At 32.6% G+C, this 19998-nt stretch overlaps 1 protein-coding gene across 1 annotated transcript in view; it reads right to left on the bottom strand.

Annotated features, from left to right (window-relative positions):
- Positions 1–7070: 7070 nt before the first annotated feature.
- The window catches only part of SPOPL (speckle type BTB/POZ protein like), a 58907-nt gene continuing 45979 nt past the window's right edge, over positions 7071–19998 (bottom strand). Inside the window, 6 exon segments of the mRNA XM_088794614.1 lie at positions 7071–11368; positions 15006–15059; positions 15147–15289; positions 16794–16916; positions 18327–18382; positions 18464–18641. Coding sequence (XP_088650740.1) covers positions 11224–11368; positions 15006–15059; positions 15147–15289; positions 16794–16916; positions 18327–18382; positions 18464–18641 — 699 coding nt within the window. The 3' untranslated portion in view covers positions 7071–11223.

The raw sequence follows: 19998 nt of genomic DNA, 5'->3' as shown, positions 1-19998 counted from the left end.
TGCAACAAAACCCAAGACAGAATCACTACATATCATATTAACTCAGCCTCATATTAGAGGCATGACACAAGAAAGAGCATGCACTTGTGGGGAAACAAATATTATTTACTTTAGTTTCTATTGCTTTTTGTTCATGTGTGCCATAAAATCAAACATTAGGGAAAAAATTAAGAAAAAAAAAATGTGACTCCCTGTCAAGAAAAGTAATAGGCAATAAAAGCAGATTCAGCTATATCCAAGTAGTCAGAATTAATACATAGGGACTTGAAACTATAATACAAATGCTGAAGGAAATGAAAAGCTAAACAATATACAAGAAAAGAATAAGAAACTTCAGAAGACACACCAAAACATTGAAAGAATCAAAGTTCATAAATTCCCTAAGTGAAAATTACATCATTAGGTGAGATTAATAGCAGATGGAATTCCACTTAGGAAAGAATCCATGAACTTGAAAACAGTCAATAGATAGTACCCAAACTAGGAAATAAAATAATAAAGAATGGAAAAAACAAAACAAAACAGAGCATTTGAGATGTTAGGCAATATTAAATGATTTAACATACATAATTGGAGTCACAAAAACAGAGGAGAAAGAGAATGGAAAAGATGAAATATTTAAAAAAATAATGACTGAGAATCTTTCAAACTTGATGAAAGACATCAATCTGTATATCAAAAAGCTCAAGAAACCCCAAAAGGGATTAATGCAGAGAAAAACATACCTAGATATTTTACTGTCAAAACTGCTGAAAACTAAAGATAAACAGCAATTTTAAAAGTAAATGGGGGTGTAGGTGGGAGTTGGGGAGAAGACGTATTACATACAGGGGAATAATAATAGAAATCACCAGAAACAACAGAGTCCAAAATGCAAAGCAATAACATCTTCAACGTGTTGAAAGAAAACAAACTACTAACTTAGTATTCTACATCCCGTGAAATGGTAATTTAAAAATAAAGGAGAAATAGAAACCATTTTTAGGCATACAAAAGCTCAAATAATTTGAAATGCTAATAGAAGCTCTTCAGACTAAATGTAAATGATACCAGTTATAAATAGATAACTAAAGGAACAAAGAACACTAAAAAGGACAAATACTGGGGTAAGTGAAAGTAACTTCTAAAAAAGGTCCACACACATGTAATAATTTAATTGTATTTAATTGTGTATATATATATATATATATACACACACACACACACATACACACTCACACTGTGGGATTTGAGCATGTATACATATAAAATATAAGCAGATAAAAGCACAAAAGGTGAGATTGACTTATACTACTGTATGTGAAATATTATATTAGTTGAAGGTAGACTGTGATAAAGATGCACATTATAGTCTTTAGAGCACTCACTTGAAAACAGATCAAAGGAACTACATAGCAAGAATTTCAATATAATGAAATTATCATGAATGTATAATGAAATATTTTTAAAAACAAAACAAAAAACATGTGATTCACTCCATAGAAAGCAGGAAAGGAGGAAGAGAAAACAAATGGATGGAATAAATACCAGATATCAAGATGGGAGAGTTAAACTCAAACATATCAATAATCACATTAATTGGAAATGGACCAAACACTCCCAAGTAAAATGTAGAGATGTTCACACTGGATAAAAAGCTAGATCCAACTATATGCCATTTATAAGAAACATATTTCAAATAAAAAACAGAGTCAGACTGAAAGGAAAAGAATGGGAAAATATATACTGAAAACAGTATAAGAAAGCTGATGTGACTATATTAACCATCAAAGTGACTTCAAAATGAAGAGTATCACTAGAGATAAAGAAAGGTCTTTTATGAAGATAAAAGGACCAACTTACCAAGAAGATATAACAACTTTAAACATGTGTGCCCTTAAAAACAAAGTTTCAAAATACACAAAGAAAGAAATTAACAGATAAGGGAGAAGCAGAACAATCTACAGATCAAGTTGGAGATTTTCACATTCATTGTTCAGTAATTGCTAGAACAAAGTAGAGAAATATTAGTGAACATATAAAAAATTTGAACAGCACTATCAATCAGCCTGACCTAATCATTATTGCTAGCACACAATACTCAACAATTGTGCAAAACATTCTGTTCAAGTGCATATTAGAACCTTCTCCAAGATAGACCATTTTCTGTGTCATACAACAAATATCAATAAATATCAACTGACTGGAATGATACAGATCATATTCTCTGATCACCATAGATTTAATTTGAACTGGTGATAATGAACATACAACATACAAAAACATTGTGGGATGTAAATAAGGCAGCGCTTAGAAAAAAATCAATAGCTTTACATGATTATTAGAAAAGAAGAAATGTGTAAAAATCAATCATCTAAACTTCCACCTTAAGCCAGGAAACGATGAGTAATAAAGTTAAGTAGGACATCAATAAAATAGAAAATAGACTAACAGCAGAGAAAATCAAGTGTTTTTGATACACATCTAGCAAGATTGATCATTACTGATTAATGACAGTTCCTTTACTAGTCTGTGAGCAAGGTGCAAGAGAGTAAGGGGCCTATCTTTGCTTGTATTCATTTTGTTTTGTTTTACCATCACTGTATCCCCAGCATTTTGCACAGAATAAGGGCTCAATTGTATAGTTGTAACTAAAGGAAACATCCCTTCTTTCTGTCTAAAGCCTTAAATCCCAAGAGGAATGGATCAGGTCAAGACTCCCATGTGCTAAATTCTCCCGTGTTTGTTACCAGTTTTCATTTTTAAAAGATCAGTATTTAATGATCATCCATTTTATGGAAAATGCAAAAAAATAGGTTTATGAAAAATGTCTTTTTAAAATAAGAATTTGCACTATCCTAGCACTTCCATGTCACTTTATTCCCAAATGATTACAAACAATCTCAGTTAAGGACAAACTATTAGGTTGGTGCAAAAGTAATTGCGGTTTTTGCCATTATTTTTAATCTTTTAAACCACAATTACTTTTGCATCAGCCTAATAGCAAATCGACCACATGACCTGTAATATTACGTTCCCCAAGCTGGGGACTAATTAGTCTCACTAATTTCTCTTGATTTTACCACCTTTACCATTCTGGATAGCTTTAAAAAAAACTAATTTATTGACTTTCCCAGAATGTACATTTTTTTTAAATGTTTACTCTTTATTCTAATAATGTAGTACACATTTGTTTTATGGAAATTTTGGAAAATACAGTCCATTAGGACAAATGATTCACAGTATTACATAACCCAAAGACAAATATTTTTAGTGTTCTTATATTTTTATTAAAGTATCCAGTATATGTTTATTAAATATTGGTACATAATAGTATGATTTATCTTATATTTTCCCTACAATTATTTTCCTATCCTTTGGTAAAAATTTGTAGGATATTTTCCTATGTTGTAGTACTCTTACTTCTAAATCTAAGATCATTCCTAGGCCTTTTCATTTTCTGCTGTGCTTGAGATGTTATTTCTTATAAAAGGTTTCCGCCAGTACGTATATCTTGCATATTATCTCTAGATTTTCCTAGCCATTTTACTAAATTAGCATCAAATTTTAAATTTGGGTCTTATAGGAAAATTGTATATAATTTTCAAATATAGGCCTTTCCCACACTTGTACTGCATATTTGTTTCATGTTTATTTCATGGATTAAAATTTCTGGAATAATTTTAAATAATACACATATTGTCAAGCTACCTGTGTTTTAGTTCTGATTTTAATGGGAACTATAATGTGTTATGATGTTGACTAATGGTGAGTGATATTTTTTATGGTGTTGAAGAATTAACTCCCATAGTTTGTAAAGATACCTTGGGTGAAATGAATGTGGTTTTGTAGAATTTAACTAGATGATAATGGCTTTTAGTTTACCTTTTGATGTGGTGTAAAACTGATACCCTAATACTAAACTACCCTTAAGAGTACTAGGTTAACCTTAGGTGACTTGCTTTTTCTCCATTACTGAATTTTAGCTACCATTTTATTTAAAATTCTATCTTTAATATTTTAAAAGAAATGGGCCCGTAAAACTCACTTTTTCGTTACTTGCTTAGCAAGAGCAAGTGGGATTGGGAGCAAATATTTACGAGATCACTGCTACCTCTTGGACATTGCATTAGTGTCTTGATTTCATTTATTTTTTGCAATTTTCTAACATTATCTGGTTTATACTAGCTTGATTAAAAGTGATTGTTTAATTTTTCAGTATTTACTTCAATTCCTGTACCATGGAATTATCAGTTCCTATCAAGTTTAAAATAGTTTCCATATAAAACCAACCTAGTCCCAAGCCTTCTGTGGAGATTATTTTTATATTTGTTTTCATTCTTTTCCTTGATTGATTCAGTTTGGACAATTTAGAATTTAAAAGGGCTTTCCTGACTTAGTCTGACCAGAGTTCTCTCACTTGGATTCCTATCCCCTTAAAAAAAAAAAAAAAAAAAAAAAAAAAAAGACATGCACAGACACACTGCACGTCAACAAAAAGCTGACCTTTCAACTCTACTGCATTCTCAGTAAAATCACCATCCCCTTGCCTGAGCCTTTACACTTGTTCCGTTATAAAAAACTTTCTCCTCTCTGCCTGGCTAGCAATTATGTACTGCTGAGATGCACTACACAACACCCTCTACTTCCCCTTTCATAAGGCTTATCTTTTGTTATTGGTATTATAAATTCCATCAGGACAGGGTGTCTCTCTATTACACACTCAGCTAGTACAATCTGATGAATGAGATCATTGCTGAGTAAGTTTTTCTTCGAGTAGGTGTGCTTAACCTACTCCATTTGTCATACTAGTTCTACTAGAGTTTTGCAGTATTATTACTTTGCCTTCTCCTTTTTTGGTGTCCTAATTGTTCCCCCCCCCCCCCCCCCCCCCCGATTTTGCCACACACACAATGTTTTGTTTGTGCTTTGGAGGATATACAAAGTCTATTTCAAATTCTACCAGTGGATACAGCTTAACGATTTAAAAATCTTTAAATGTTTATACCTCAAAGTTTAAAATTCAGTAAGAAAACATTTTAATTCTTGTTTATGGAAGAGGAAGAATTTTGCACTTTTATTTCCCAATCCCAGTTCCCCATCTTCCTCCTGTTTAGTTTCATTTTTATACATAATACATGGTCACCTTTACATTTATATTTGTAACATTTATAATTTTACATTTTACAGTTTATTTTTCTTAACTATCCAGGGCCTCTCAGAAAGGCAAGACAGTGAGTCTCTTCAGGGAAAATAGTTTAACTGTTTCCATATGTACTCCTGAGGGGTGGGAGAATGAGTGGAGGGGTACCAGAAGTTGGGGTGAGGGAGTTGTGATCAATCTTTACATTGTTTACATTTATATTTGTAAATAATGTTACAATAAGTTAGAATTCCCTCTAACAGTTGAATACTCATTGTCATTCCTTTTAAGACTCAACTTCTATGCTTGTATTAATTTTGATCAATTTTCAGCATTCCCTATGCTTTGGGTACTATGTTAACATCTGTGTAATTTAAATGTTAACTTTAGAAATGAATCACTAAGGAGCTAAGCGTCCTTGAGTCAAATTTTTTTTCACTTATTGTCAGAAATATGTAACTTTTACAATTTTCTTTCTTGCTTGGATGCTCACAGGGATCACTTATACCTTATCACTGGACACATCTTCAGCGCAGTGCCTGGCACTCCATTTAATTCACTGACAGAAATTAAACCGAATCCCCTTTCTTTTAATCTCTATTCTTGTCTTTGTGATCTGGGAGCATTTCCGAATCTTGTCTTCTACTGACTCAAATTTCTGTTATCATTTCTGGTAATTATGAAGTTCAATGCATCTAATTTTACTTTTTCAATTGCACATTATTTTCATTTACTTCATTATGCCTAATTTTTATAATGTCCTGAAGATCTTTTTAGCATTCTAATAGCATATATTCTACAAATGTTCTATTATGGTAGTGAATCTATTTCAGAGCAAAGTGAATAGCAGAGTCATCAGGACACTGTTTTTTGTTTTGTTTTGTTTTTGATACTGTAATTAGTATTCTTAAATTCCACATTTTTCTTTCTTTGCTCTTTGTCTATTAAGGCCCAGTTTGAATTTGGGCAAAAGGGTAAGATTGGATACTATAGGAACTCTCTGGCTATTATGTTACAGTCTGGCACAATACTACACCTGAATCCTTCACAAAAAGATTAAGGGTGGAGAGCAAGAAGCAGAAGAGCTGAAAGGAAGCTCTCCTAAGAGGAACGACCCCACTATCCACTGCAGATGCTGCAAACCTCCCTGGGGCCAAGAAAAGAAAAAAGTAAGAGCAACATATTATATGAAAGATTTCTACCAATGTTTTCTATTTAAAAATAGTGACCAAAACAAATGCCACTTTTGGCCTTCTCTTAGACACAAATGACTCTGAGTGGGAGAATGGAGAACACTCAACATTTCAATGTTCTAAAAGTGTTACAGGCGCTGCCTGCTGCAGAGTGGAAGGGAAAAAGTTATTCAGTTCACTTGAAGTTTAGAATATAACTGCTTGTCCTGTTTTACTATAATCCAATGTTCTTCAAACTTTCTCATATGTTTCTAAGGCAAATTCAGTGTGATTGCACATGTGTATGAGCATGTTGGGCATATGAAAGGTTTTCCACTGTGCACTTCTATTGCCACTTTGGCCATCATTTTCTAGTCAGTTGTGTTACTGTTACTAAGCTGGTCCAGGAAAGCACTGCCCCAAATCTGCTCTTTTTGATAGGAGCAAATGATTAAGTTGCCAGTTGAAATTAAGAAGGGATGGGAGGACTAGGGAAAGGTGATTTTTAACGGCTATATTAAAGTTACAGGACATTAGCATAAGTCATTTAATATTGATGATATTCATATGCTAAATACATGTGCAATACCTCAGTTAAGGAATAAGTTTTTAGTAGGTTTCAAAAAAATACTAGATTTCCTATATTAGATAAGACAACTACTCTGCATAATTTTGAAAGCTATCATATCAAATACATGGCTCTTACACAAAACATCACAGTCATCTAAAAAAGAAGAGTTTCGTATTTTCAAATAAACACAAAATAAACCAATTAATTCTGAATAAGTGATAACAACTTTATTTTAATGCAACGTGCTGAAATGCAAAAGTATTTTCAGCAACAAGATACCAAAAGTATGTATCTCATCATTAACATGAGCTGATTAAAATTGAGGTTGAAAAGTTCAATATAAGTCTTTATACATTTGAAATTTGAAAATCAACTTCCCCCAGAACTAATTTTTAAACAATTTTAGCAGAATTTTATTTTCGAAAGTGGGGCTCACTTAAGTTTTACCTTTATTCTGAAAAAATGAATGCAAAATTAACTGGGTTACAGTATACTATGATAAACTCTAACAACAGAAAAAAATTAAATATAAGAATTCCTTTTCAAATATAAAGTCCACATATTGCAAGCAGAAGACACGGTATGGTGATTTAATTCCTAGTTGAAGAAGTCTTGCATACGGTAGGCACTCAGTATTTGTTTAACTGAAGCTAAAACTCACATCATTCCATGAATAATTAAATTAAGCTCATAATCTGTATAAAAGAGGTTTGCAAAATACTCTTGTGTGAAAGTGCTATCTTTATAATCTGAAAACACTGAAACCCACCCACCCACTTTATTTTGCAAGAATACACTGAATATTTTTATTTTATCCACCAATGAGCTTTAAAATCCAACTCGAAATAATGCACCACTTGAAGTATACTTGGCTATCAGAAAAGCTTGTGTGTTGAATTTTAACAAAACAACTTACCGAAGTCCCTAGTGTTCTATTTTAGTAATACTGGATAGCATCTATGATCCACATTTTCATAAAGAAATCGGCTTAGGTTTCAAATTTATGCACAAACTTAAATGGGTAAATTAGTAATTAAACTTTTGGCAATTTAAGCTCTAACTTAGGTCTAGTTTAAAATTAAGCCAATAACGTTCATGATATTATAAGAGATCTTTGTTAACATTTTAACATTAATTTTAAAATTAATGGTGTCCTAAAAAGGCACTATTTTTAGTCCATCATGCAGTAGTAAATTGGTCACATTTTTGAGAGTTATAATTTCCTTTGTCAATCATTTGTCCCCCTAAGTAAAGCACATTTAAATATTTCAACTAGCCTGAAATTTCAATATTTAACTGTGTCCTAGTTTCAAAAGTTCACTCTTTTGAATATACCACACACAAGTCCAAGTGAAAACAAATACACGTAAACTCACGCACACACATGCATGCACGCAAGCATACAGACACCCAAAGGACCACATAATACATGCAAGGCTCCTCAATTACTATTTCAAGACAATGACACACGAGTATTCAAGGAGGTAACAATGGCAAGCCATAATATTATGGCACCTTCATATTTGTGCTCCAAATACCAATACACATTAATATTCAGAAACAAAAAAGGCACAAATATAGTGTTTCTGTATCTCAACGTAAAGAACAGTATTCCAATGGTTCTTTCTGTAATATGTAACATTTAAAACCAGTCACTACTTTTCTAAGGAGAAGTTCTGTTTAGGTGACAAAAGGGAAACAGGAGCCGGTTGATAATCAAAAACAGAACAGAATCTGTGCCTACTGAAAACAATGTATTTTAAAAATGAAAAAAAAAAAGGCTATTTGAGCACTCACATCAGAAAACATTAACAGTTTTTATCATTGCCTCAAGAACCCACAATGCCAAAAATATACATAATAAATAAAAAAAAATAAATCAACTACATACAATTCTGTTAGTATAAAGGTAGGCATTATATTATCTGAAAAGTGGACATTTCTACAAACGTGGATATTCTTACAGCACAGTGTTTGACGTTTTTGGTACAAAATGTGCTATCAAACTAAAAAAATCTTTATAATAAAACCCTTAAGATTTGCAATAAACATGAAAACAAGTTAAGTAAAGGCAAGCTGAAATGTTCATTATATGGTGTTATTACTGAAGTCACTATGGTTAGAAACGTAGATTCAAGCAGTAAATTCACAATGTGCCTTGTGCATTTGATATAAATGTGTATACCAGTACTGTTTTTGACATGACAACAAAATTCTACAGCCTGAGGAAGGAATTTTTGTTTTCTTATTAGACCCTGACAAAATTTAAATTAAGATCTTAGTTTATATGTATGTGTTTTTGAACTGTACATTGTAAATTCAGTCTCATGGTAAAGTTAAGGAAATGAGTTTCTGCTCCCTGCTGTACTGTTACATAGGATGGAGTCCATTCACACGTAAGAATCTTCTATCCCAAGGGCTTCTTCTAACTTCAAATTCAAGTTAACACAACAAAGACTCAATGAAACTACATAGAAAGACATGAAGATATCTGAAAATATGATCCTTTTAAACTCCAGTTTGTTATGGACAACAAATGTTCATTTGACAGTGTTGTTTAAAGTAAATATGAATCACTCTTAATATATTAGAATTCAGTGAATACCTAACAAAGAGAACAAAAAAAATCTATTTTAAAACCTCAGGCTTAATTTTTTTTTTCCTTTTGTCCTAAATTCAAAAACTAAATAAACAAATTATACAGATTTTAATCTGGAGAATAAAATTATATATGCAAATTTATAGGTATATGCAATTTTCCACTTATGGTCAAATATAAATCTTTCCTAAGAAGCATACTGTCACTGTTACAGGAAATACGATGCAGTGACTTGACACTGACAGCTCCTCCTTCTCCAGGACAATGCACCAGAACAGACCTCCATTGTGAACAGAGCTATCAAACACTGAACATGTGTATGTTTAAAGCTAAAATTCATTTATAATGAATTTTAAAGAATTTTAAATGAATAATAAAGAACTGGCCCATGAAAAGCAGTTTATAAATAGTTTATCCTGTTCACATTACGAAGAATTTCAGTATCATCCACAATGTTTAGTATAGTAACTGAAATAGAAAGAAGTTGCGGGCGGGGGGAGCGGGGAGAAGTAGAAAAGGTTCAGAGTGTGGCCTGACATTTCTAAGAGTTCTCTCCTTTAATCTGTGAATAGTATCAGTTCATTGTTTTTAGAAGGGAGTAGACTGTACAGGATTTATTTATTATTCAGGTGCCTTCTCCAAAATGTGATAAAGCAGGAATAAATTCAATAATGAATATCTGAAATCGAAACCAATTTAACTATAATAAAGGATATCTTTCTTATCAATTATCACAAACATCCCAGTTGTCTCCATCTGTCTTAAAAAATTCTGTCAAAAGTTAAGACACAATTAATTATACCTTATTAATTCCTCAAAAGCAAAAAAAATATATGTACCATTCAGCATACAAAAGTTACGCATTAAAAGTGCATATATATCTTTCTTAATTGGCCCACTCATTAAATTTACATTTGGTCATTCTTACTTTTAACATGTACAGAATTCTTCCTATAAATGCAGGTCACTGTAAATTAAAATAAAAAAATACAGCACAAAACAGGCTTTCTTCTCATTGAAATATTAACCTCAATCAGTTCTAAATCATTTTAAACTTGGATAAACCCACAAAGAAACACAAGCAAAGGTTTGTTATGCTTCTCTTAGTTTGTTGAACAGTTAACATACAGACAAACATCACAAATTTTACTAAAAATTGGGCCAACTCATTGCATATTTGCCCCCTGAAATGAAAAATAAATTAGAACTGAAGCAGTGTATTGCCATAACTTACCTCGGAGGTAAGCAGGTTCTCCTGTATTTATAGAACTTAGAGCGGAGACATTACCAGTTATCTCCAATGCAAGTGCTCTGAAGGACAACCTAGTTTTAAACTTTGAGATAGCACAGCACAAACCCTATAAAATTAATTTTGCTCTTCTCAAGCTAATGGAAGATCCTTTTGAAACTTAATTATCTTCACTTATCAATATTACTGCATTATGGAGCTAGTGCAATCCTGCATAGCCTTGGTCAAAAAGACAAGGCACAATAAAAAAATTAAAGTATTATATGAACAAGAGAAGTCACTGGAGATAATTTAAGGCCTTGAAGTGAATTAGAGTATAGTCAGTCTAATTTAAAGCTGAAGAATAAACCATAAATTATCCACCTGAAACGTAAGCAATATGCTTTTTTCAGCTTCTGTTCTGTGGACAAGACAACAGAAACAACTCTTGCTTATGGTTTGTCTACTAGAATCCTTCTGGACCTGGAGGAATAAAAGTCAGTTCCATTTTTCTATAGTTCATGGAAGGTTTCAGGACTGTTTTAGCCGTTTGCGTGGAATGCCAAACTGTGGACACTGTGCAGATGCTAGCGCTCGGAAGGCCTCCGCTACTAAATGAGGGTGCGACTGAATCATGGACTTCCACCCTGATGTTTCCATTATGTCTGTCGCTTGGCTGAAAAATAAAATGAAGAGATGTTTATTAAAGAGTACTTTTCAAAATGAGCTGTCAAATTTTTTTTTATTGATGGATTTTAAAACGTTTTGAACACTTGCCTTTGTATGTATGTATTCAAACCATCTGAATTCACTAAAATATCATCTTTACCTTACTAGTATATTTTTATTGTTGCAATTGAAACTATCAAATTTTTCTGGGAGGTCTATTCTCCTGAAGTATGTATGTGACACTTGTCCCCACAGGCCCACTCCCAGTGTTAGCATTTTCGTAGCAGCTCTTTGAGCTCTTTTCCCTAGTTTACACACAGGTTTTCTCCCGAATTCCAACTCTTGCTCTCTACTCTTCTCCCTTAACATTCATTATTTATTCCATCTCATCCATTCTTCACAATTTTACTGTCATGTTCAATGATAAAAACTACTGATTCGCTCAATCTTAAGCCTCCTACAACATTCATTCCCACAACCACTTGTTCTCTTTATTTGGATGTGCATCAAGACTCATAAATTCAGGTTTGTTTGATAAGAATTCAACATGTTTCTCCTGAAGCTCCAAATTCTTCCTCCCTCATTCCCATTCAGCTAATGCTTCCACCATTAGCCAGTGATTCAAGTCAGAAACCTGGGAGTCACCCTAGACCCTGTGCTTTCCAATCAATCATCAAAGCCCTACTTTAATTCCCAAAGACACCCTGAATCCCTAGTTAAGGCCCATATCATTTCATGTACGGTTATGACGACAGTCTCCTAATTGGTCTTCTAGCCGCCTATCTTGCTCCTCTCCTCTCACAACCAGCTTCCTTCCATGCTGCCTTCGTAATATAAGTATGACTCCATCAGGTCCTCTTCCATTGTTCCCCAGTGCCTGTATCCAGGTTCTTTAGAAAGAGAAACAGGTTTTCTACTTCCTCTCGTTAGCTTTCCACCTCCCACTTCCGTGCTCACGCATTTTGTAAACTGATACTGAACTGCTTATTTTATCCTATGTACAACATGTTTTCACTGAGCAATCAGAGTAAATACCTAATAGCTAAAATACCTAATTGCTAGTTACCCTTCCATGTCTCCTGTCTTCTCTCCCTTATATCAACCCTGCATCCAAATAATACCCAAATCTTATAGATTGTTCCATCAAAATACTATAGCCGGTCATTTCTCTCTGGTCCCTCTGTCACCCCCAATCAAGTCTAATATCACCCTTCAACTCTTGCCAAACTACTCCAATAACTTTCCAATTTGTCTACCTATATTTATTTAACCTTGCTCCTCAATTACCACACTACCTCAACCTTCCCACAATCTATTCCCTACCCTGCATGAAATGAGAATGCGAAAAATGCAAACCTGATTAGGTAATGCTCTAAGTTAAAACCTTTTACTAGATGCCCTTACTCTTCAAGTAATGTCTAAAAGCCCTGATGTTACTCACATGGCTTTCCAGAATCTGATCCCTGCTGGCTTTCTCCAGCTTCTTCTCATAACCCCCCCCTCTCTCTCACTCTATACTCTTCTTTCTTATCACCAAAACTTTACATACCTGATTCCCTTTTTCTGGGGAATCAGAAGAAGGGATACACTTTCCCACTCTTGCCTCTTCTTCACCAGGGTACTTCCTACTAATGCTTTAGGCCTTTATACAAACTTCCCTTGAAAGGGCTTTCTATGATCCCTAGATTAGGTTAGGTTCCTTTGCGATATGCTCAGATGGGCATGCTATCTTTTATCATCAAACTTTGTTTCAATTACCTGTTTAATTCTTATTCATCTCCTGCTAAACTATAAACTCTGTGAAGCCAGGGAAAACATCTGTCATGTTCACCATTATATTCTTGATTCTGAGCACAGTGCCTTGGGTATTTACTGGATAATAAATGTAAGTATGTGTAAAATGACAGACTACTGTTTCATGCTTTCATACTTGATTCAAACTATCCTTTCTGTCTGCAATGCCTGTTAGTTCCTTTTTAATTCTGCTAATTCTTATTCATGTTTTAAGACAGCTCAGTCATCTCCAGAAAGGCATCCCTAAACCTCCAGCCTTTGTTAAGTACCCTCCTTCATCACATTGCTTACCATATTATAACAAAGCATTCCCGTATTTGTTTCTTTCACAAAATTTCTATCTATATTTCTATCTATATATGAATGATATATGCATGTATTTGTTTCTTTCATTAGATACATTTCTCAAGAACAAGGATTTTTCCTCATAGTTGTTTTTATAGGCAGCACCCTAGCATGATGTTTGAGACACAACAGGTACTAGGTAAATATTTGTTAAACTAAACAGTAGCTAATAATAAAACAATCCCTTTTATTTGCCTCACATCAAATTACAAGTTTGTCATTATGTTTATAATTTCAAATAGTTGTTTGGAATCACATAGATACCTCTTAATATAACTGATGTTTTCATTCATTTAATTCAACAAATAGCTACTGAACATCTGTACGTACAACAGCTTATTCAGAGGATATAAAATAAGCTGGTATTTTTTGACATTGAAAAAGTTATACAATGTAAAATATTTTCTTAACAGAATAAAACTGGAGCTTGAAAATGGCTAAGTGTAATACAAAGGATCACAAAATTGTCTTTTGCTTCGAATACATTGTATTATAAATTCAAAGTGGTATTTTTCTAGGGTCCTATACCATCATGATAATGTATTACCCCACATTGACCAATATACAGAACAACCAATAACTTAAAAGTAGTCACTAATTTTTACTTTGAGAAAAGAGAATTTACAAATTGAGAGGAATTCAGTTAACCAACTTCATATATACCAAAACAGACCAAAGCAAGGGGAAATAATTAAGTCCAACATTCATTTAATTGTCCCTAACACTGCCTTTTTTGACTTTTTTGTAAACTTGTTTTTGACATATCAATTTTTGATAATTTGCGAAAACAGAATTTAAGGGTTTAGAAACAAAAACTAATCAAAAGCAGATACAAATTTTTCAACCTATCAACTCTCCCTTTTTGATTTTGAATAATTATAAACAGTAGAAAAGTGTCTCTAAAAATGAGAGAAGAACACAGAAAATAATAAGTTCTAATAGCTCATATTCAGAAAGTCCAGGCTTAGAAAGATGTAACAACTATGCCACCTCTTATAGTTTTACCAGGGTAACTAAGGTCAAATTGCTCCCATTTTTGGAATGTTAGGCAGCTACCTTAATATAGCATTTGATGCAAGGTACTTGGCTAACCTAAGAAGCAATGGGTTAACATTCAAATGTAAAGACTTCCTAGGCAAATTTGGAGGGTACATTCCTCAAAGGATAAAATGAATATTTTCCGTATTTTTAGAAATCCTTTCTGACGGGACAAAGAAAGGAATTCTAGTAGCCACTGAAATACCTAGACTCAGCTATATATTATGTGAGCATATGTGCTTAAGCTATTATAGCATGCATCCCAGTTCACATTAACAGCTGATCTACAAGGAGTCATAGCCTCAAGAATCCACTAAGTACTCAAATTATTATTTTTTTAAACAACCAGCAGCTTTCTTCAGATAACTAATATCTGGATTCATATTTATTGCAGATGAACAAAAGGCTATGCAAACAATTTTATGTAAGCAGATCAACTTTTAAGTCAGAAACAGAAGTCATCTTACTTGCTGTTCCAGTTTTTCCCATCTTTACATCCAAGCTGTCGAAGTACACTGCACCTGCATTGAAGATTTAAACACACTTAAAAAAAGTCCAGTGAAAAAAGTTGAAGGTGTCATGCCCACTAAAATACAAGCATAGCTCACCTATTAATAAAGTCTATGGCTTGTGCTTTCAACTGTTCTGCACTGTGCAAATCTGCAAGAACAAGGGTATCAGCAACATTTTCTACTGAGAGGTTACTACACAAAGCTTCTTCACACATGACCTTCAGCCGTTCCAGTGCATACTATCCAAAAGGAAAACATAACCATTAAACATTTACTCAAACTACCAAGTTTTAAATACATATTTGTGACTTAGAAAATGAAGTTAAAAGCACATTATCCTTTGAATTGAAGGTACTTTAAAAGTCTCCAAGTTATTTTAAACCTAATATGAAGAAAACATGATAATGTATTACCCCACATTGACCAATATAAACAGGAACACATTCGAGAGCACAACCAATTTTCTTAAGAAAATTTCAATTTGCATAAATGTAAAATAATATATATTTTACGAACAGAGTTTTAGTCTTTAAAAAAATAAACCTTATTTATTCTTTTAAAAAAATCACCTTATTACTCAACACTCTTAATGAGTGTACTTCTCTTCTCTACTATTTTGAACATGAGTGTACCAACCAGTACACTGCATGTTGTTACAACTCAATCTTGAAGAATAAATTATAAAACAAATCATATTCATAACCACCAAAAATCTTAGTGTGTATATTTATTAGAACATCTTAGGCAGCTTTATTGTGGTCTAATTGGCATACAACAAACTACACATATTTGAAGTTTACACTTTGATAAGTTCATACAGCCAGATAATCACCATTAAATCAAGACAGTGAACACATTCATCATGACCAGGAGTATCCTGCCCTGTCATCCTTTCTCTCACCCTATCCCAGGCAACACCTATGATATGCTTTCTGCTGCTATAGTATGCATTTTCTGGAGTCTTCCTTAATTGGAATTTATACTCATTTTTGTCTGGATTCTTCAATTCTTCAACTCAATACAATTATTTTGAGATTCAAGCATGAGATTTACCTCTCTATTTTGTTTAGGTCTACCTGAATTTCACTTAGCAATATAATTTTCAGTATGTAGATCCTGAACATTTTTGACAGATTTATGCCTATGTATTTAATGTTTTTGATGCCAATGTGCTTTCAGGATTAAAAAATACTGGCTTCAAAATATCCTGGTATTTTTGCACTGTTTCCTCACCATCATAAAAGAGTATTATAAAATTAACATTGTTTTTTTTCTCTTTCTATTCTATCATATTAAAAAATAAATCTATGAATACAGAGAATTAAATTAGACACAATACCCAATATTTCTTCCTTTCTTTAAACAGAAGTCAGGCACTGTATCTTAAAACTAAGAATACCTGAAAATTGCAATAAATTATATATGCTATTGTGTGTTTTTATAAAACAGAATAAAGATACACTCAAAACTACTGAGTTCACAGTTTAATCTCCCATGAAAAATTCACTTTCTCCAAATAATACTGGCTCAAGATGTTTTTGTGTCTTAATGATTAAAAAAACAAAATCTCATTTCCTTATTATCCCACTGTATGCTATTTCATAATATTCTCAAGAACCATCTACGAATAGTATAAATTAGTTCAATATCTCAAGTTATTTCGGGTTTTCATTTGATGACAGCTTTCTAGATGCATCAAAACCTTGAGGACATTTTTTGGCTCTTCAAGGCCCCATTACTTACTTTGTCTGCAGCTGCCAACAAGTTGTCAGCCATTTTGTCAAGGTTTGGTGCTTTCCCTGTATAAACGAATCTCATCATTTCTTTAAAAACGTCAGGGTCTACATCATTTATTTCCACTCGATTCTGATATTGAAAACACAAAAAAGTTATACTTAAAGAACATACACACACAAATGAACCAAGGGGAAACTTTGACAGCAATTTAAAAGCCCTAAATCTGCACTCAAGTACTGTACAACTCAAATATACATTAAAGTCTTTTAAAATTGAGGTAAGTAAATATTCCGTAAGCTAAGGAGGCAAAGTAAAACAGGCAGGTCTAACAAGACAAGTATACCCCAGCCTAATACTAACACATAGGAATATAAACCCCAACTTCTCAATTAAAAAGAGTAAAACAAAAAACTTGTAGGCCTGACAAAATATGTCTGTGTTCAGTTTCTAACCTCTACCTTAGAGGAAGATGTCTATTAACTTTTTTTTGCTAAATTCCTAAGTTGTAATGCAATGCCTAAGATTCTATGACTAATGGTTCTGTTCCCAGCTTTAAGCAAAAGAGGGTCAGGTATGTGAGATAATTCTAGAGCCCACAATACCTCAGAACTCTCCCTTTTGCAAAATGCCATGCAATATTATCTATGGACACCTCACTTCTTTGCTTGACACATACTCAAGTCCAAAGGGGACTAGTTCCTTTTTTGCTCTTTGTAAATTGGGTACCTCTCCTGAAATCAATCAAGCGAAATATCTAATACTAAACGATACCAAACTTTTCGGACCCTTTGTAGACAATACCACTTGACATCACTGATGTCTCCTTAGTTGGAAGCGATAAGAAGGCTCATCATAGTACCTGCCCAGACCAACAATCAAAAGGAAAAAAGCAGCTATTTTGTTGCAGCCTCTACTCTGCAGAAAGAATAAAGCTGAGCCACACAAACAAACTCTGGAATTGGAGCACTAAGGATCATTTTTAATACCACCAGCAAAGAATCAGCCTCTGATCTTTAATCTGACATTTTAAGATGACAGGTGACAGAAATGTCTGGGAAAATCAAATAAGTAATACCTTGATTACAGTTAATGTACAATAATGTAATTTATGTCATTTTTGTTAAATCTAATAAATATCCTCTCACTTCAGTGGTAAAAAGAATTTAGACATTGTTTTTGTTCTAGAAAATAAATTCCAGAATTAACTCACAAAGTCTTGACAGGATAAATATATACCTTAACCAGAGAACTCTCCAACAGCTATGGACCAGAACAGTCCTTTGGATATATACTCATTTGGATAACAACTACCCATTTATTTTCCGACCAAGTGGTAATCAAAATAACTGTAATTTGGAATATTCACCCGCATTGGGTTACATCTATTGTTTTATTATGGAATGCATTTCCCCGTCTTTGTATTTTTTTCTAAAGTCAGAGCATAAAAATGAGAACATGCACTGTTCCATTTAAAATATACATTCCACTATTCTGCATTTATACAAATTCAATATTAGCTTTTAAACCATATTTTCTTACCTTTTTGCTTTCTTCCATTTCATGTTCAAACATTGCATTAAAAACTGGGGATCGAGCTGTAACAAGATTAAGCATCATTATTTAATGCACAAACTTATGAAAAAAAATGTACTGTATTACCCAAAAGTAGAAAGTACCTGCAAGTACAGATTTATGAGCTTTAAATTCTTGTCCTCTCACAAAAAAACTGCAATCTGTAAATCTTGTGTTTTCCCAGAGATTACCTAAATCTTCTGCTAGTCGACATTCAGGCACCTTCAAAGTATTTGTATTAGTATGCCCTGATATATTTACTGAATCTTGGACCACACTCACCTAATAAAAAAGGGACAGTAAGAAAAACACTTTTATAATTTACAATAATTAGTTACTAAAACTATATTTAAATTTCTTATCATTAAAATGATTTGAATAATTCAATGTAATCCTGATCAAAAATGCTAATACCTAAGAATTGAATTTACGGACACAATTTAAAGAAAAATAATACAGAAAAATTCGGAAACAAACTAGATCATTTTCAAGTGACACTTTATATGAATAAAAGGGTTATTAATTGATTAGAATGCTTGGTTATTGAAGTAATTACAAAAACCATTTCTCAACATGAAATAAGTCATAATGTTATGTCAAATTCAAACAAGAAGACATGTTTGTGAGGTGGAGAAATTTCTTTAATTTTTATTTTCTCATACTACAGACCTATCAATATTTCAAGTTTGTTATACATACAGTAACCATAGTATCACACTCATAATGGCTTTTACAGTTGTAGTTTACAAAAGGTTGTAAAACTACAGTCTATGATATGCAATTTGGGAAGTATTTCAAGTGCTGCTTCTACATGTTTCAACTCTAGTAAAATTGATTCAAATATTTAATTAAATTGATTTAAATTTTAAAAGTACAAGAATTCTCACAAAAGCAATTATAGTTATTGAAGCTTATGGTATCTTTCATAAAAAAAATCAACAGTAAGAACAATATAAATATAATTTAGTATAATTTTCAGATATTTTATTGCCTATTAACTAATCAATAAATAAAAGTTGATATAGTTACATTCCTTTTACAGACTCCAATATAATATGAATTAAATCATCTCTCATTAAAGATGACCACTATCTACTGAATACAATCTTAAAACACTACTGACCAAGTCTTGCACACCACTTTTAAGAAAAGGTATTCTACTATTAGAAATTTCACATTTAATAAAGTATAGAAAAATACTACCTCAGCAAGTAAAGCATATGTTTCAGAGTAAATGAACCATATTTTATGAAAGTGCTACCATGTTTCTCCAAAAATAAGACCTACCAGGCCCATCAGCTCTAATGCATCTTTTGGAGCAAAAATTAATATAAGACCTGGTCTTATTTTAATATAAGACCGAGTCTTCGTAACATAATGTATAATATAGTATAATATCATATCATATCATATCATATCATATCATATCATATCATATCATATCATATCATATAATACTGGGTCTTATATTAATTTTTGCTCCAAAAGACGCATTAGAGCGGACGGTCCGGCTAAACAAAATAAGCTGTTTTAAACTGCTTGGTTTTGTGGTCATTTCTTATGCAGCAATAAATAACCATGCTCATTTAAAAAACATATTTCATAAAGCTTTTATTAAATAAAAGTAGGTATAAATAAG

The sequence above is a fragment of the Rhinolophus sinicus genome, chromosome 17, assembly GCF_057876585.1.
Source record: "Rhinolophus sinicus isolate RSI-liver-muscle chromosome 17, RSI-T2T, whole genome shotgun sequence".
Classification (NCBI taxonomy): domain Eukaryota; kingdom Metazoa; phylum Chordata; class Mammalia; order Chiroptera; family Rhinolophidae; genus Rhinolophus; species Rhinolophus sinicus.
Note: the sequence above shows the minus strand (reverse complement) of the source record. Positions and strands in the feature narration are given on the sequence as shown.